The sequence below is a fragment of the Rattus rattus genome, chromosome 10 (genome assembly GCF_011064425.1).
Source record: "Rattus rattus isolate New Zealand chromosome 10, Rrattus_CSIRO_v1, whole genome shotgun sequence".
Taxonomy (NCBI): domain Eukaryota; kingdom Metazoa; phylum Chordata; class Mammalia; order Rodentia; family Muridae; genus Rattus; species Rattus rattus.
In genome coordinates, this window is record NC_046163.1 from 25,486,284 (window position 1) to 25,488,474 (window position 2,191).

The 2,191-nt window shown below is 42.0% G+C and overlaps 1 protein-coding gene across 1 annotated transcript; it reads left to right on the top strand.

Annotated features, from left to right (window-relative positions):
- The first annotated feature begins 1,479 nt into the window (after positions 1-1,479).
- Positions 1,480-1,926, top strand: LOC116911724 (60S ribosomal protein L29-like). The gene has a single exon (XM_032915697.1). The coding sequence runs from the start codon at positions 1,480-1,482 to the stop codon at positions 1,924-1,926; it is 447 nt and encodes a 148-aa protein (XP_032771588.1).
- Positions 1,927-2,191: the final 265 nt, after the last annotated feature.

Below are 2,191 nucleotides of genomic sequence, written 5' to 3' on the forward strand. Positions count from 1 at the left end.
TTTTTAAATTCCCATCTTACCAAAAATTTTCAACAGTTTATTGATATTTTCCAAAATTCATTATTTGAGGGAAACTATTGGTAAATGTACATCATATTGAATGAAATACTTTTGAGATCTAGGTTTCAATATTCATCAGGATAAGGAAGTAGCTTAATTTTAGGACCATCCATTTGGCTGTCAAATTAGTTTCTATGTTTAGGCATTTAGTTAGATTGTGTAGTGGTCATACATGTTCACAATTGCATGTCTTGATACATGATTATGTGCTCTTGCATATTTGAGCCAGAGCACAAAGGTCATCGTCCTTATCTTTTGAGATAAAGTATTAAGAGACAGATGATATATAGATTTGAAAAGTACAGAGAGATAATACATGGAGAACACTATTATCAGATTGAACCCAGGGCTTACTAACGGGCTTGCCTGACTAGGGAACTGTAGGATGACGTCACAGGTGAGGCAGGCACACGATTAAATGAGGCCTGTCATTGGACGAGAAGGAAGGATGGGCGGGAGAAAAGATGGAAGGAAGAGGAGGAGACAGGAACAGAAGAGAGAGAAGCCATGGCAGGACAATATGGAAGCTGACGTTAAGATTCCATGCTGTGCCTTTACAGGCTGTTATGAATGTTCTTAATGGATGGATGTGTACAGGGCTTTATATGTTTAGATGGACAATTATATATTATCAATTGGATCAAAGGTTATTGTGTTATGTATTCTTTCATGTGTAGATTTAAGTGCAAGGGAGTGTGGGGCAGCTAGTCTGGGCTGCCCCAGAGTTGGGATGTGTGTTTCTTGCATGGAAACCTGCCTCGGGTACTAGAGAGATTGCCACCAGGCTCAGAGAGAGGCCTTTGACATTGTGATATGGAATGGAGCAAAGCAGGTGAGAGGCTTTGCTGACTAAGACAAGCTATCTAGCAGATACCTTGAGGCACTGCGAACCTAGTGGGAGATAAAGACAGTATTTTAGTTTTTATATTTTTACAACAACAGGAAACAAGCTTTGAGAATTGTTCTGATTGCAGCCTGCCTCCTGCCCTGCATTTGGTAGAGAGGGAAATGATGTTGACTGGTATTTTTGCTTAACTTTTTCTTTTTTCTTCTTGGGTTGAGATTCTGAACTCTGTTGCTCATGCTTGCACAACCGACAACTAATCAGCTGAGTCTTCTTCCCTGTCCCTATTTCTTAGTGATATAAGAATATTTCAACTTACTAAATTTACACTACAAAGCGATGCATCAATGATGAGTCTCAGATTCGACAAAACTGTCAAGTGGAAGTACATAAAAATATAGAGTTGCCTTTCAAGAAAAAGTAGTCATTTTGTTATAAAAATAAGCATGTAGGCATTGAATTTAAAGACAATTTAAAATATGGTAAGTAATCAAAGAAGGTACACTATTGTTCTAAAGAAAATAGTTACTCTTCCGGTCCCAGGCGCAGCGGGAGCTGCGGCTTACGGTGCAGACATGGCCAAGTCCAAGAACCCCACCACACACAACCAGTCCCACAAATGGCACAGAAATGGCATCAAGAAACTCCGGTCACAAAGATACGGATCTCTTAAGGGGGTCGACCCCAAGTTTCTGAGGAATATGTGCTTTGCCAAGAAGCACAACAAGAAAGACCTGAAGGAGATGCAGGCCAGCAATGCCAAGGCAGTGAGTGCACGAGCAGAGGCCATCAAGGCCCTCGTGAAGCGTCAGACCATCAAGCCCAAGGTGCCAAAGGCCCCCAGCCGCAAACTCAGCCGTCTGGCTTTCACCGCTCACCCCAAACTTGGGAAGAAGATTCGAAGTTACATGGCCAAGGGTCGTAGGCTCTGCCAACCAAAGCCCAAGGCTCAAACCAAGGCAGAGGCCAAAGCTCCAGCCCAGGCTCCCAGGGGTGCCCAGGCCCCTGTGAAGGCCCCATAGAACAGGCTCCTGCCAGTGTGAAGACAGACGGACTGCTGTGACACACCTGCCTACACACACTATCTGCAGATGACCAGTGTCCTATGCTGTTTTTACAAATAAACTTGAGACAAAAAAAAAAGAAAAAGAAAATAGTTTTTTGAAATAGTTTTCATAAATTTTAGTGACCCTCATTTCAATCATTAAATGAGGTCCAAACATGAACATTGGAATCCCAGTCCTTTTCTTGAATGTATAATTTTTGAACAAGGTTTTATTTAACCTC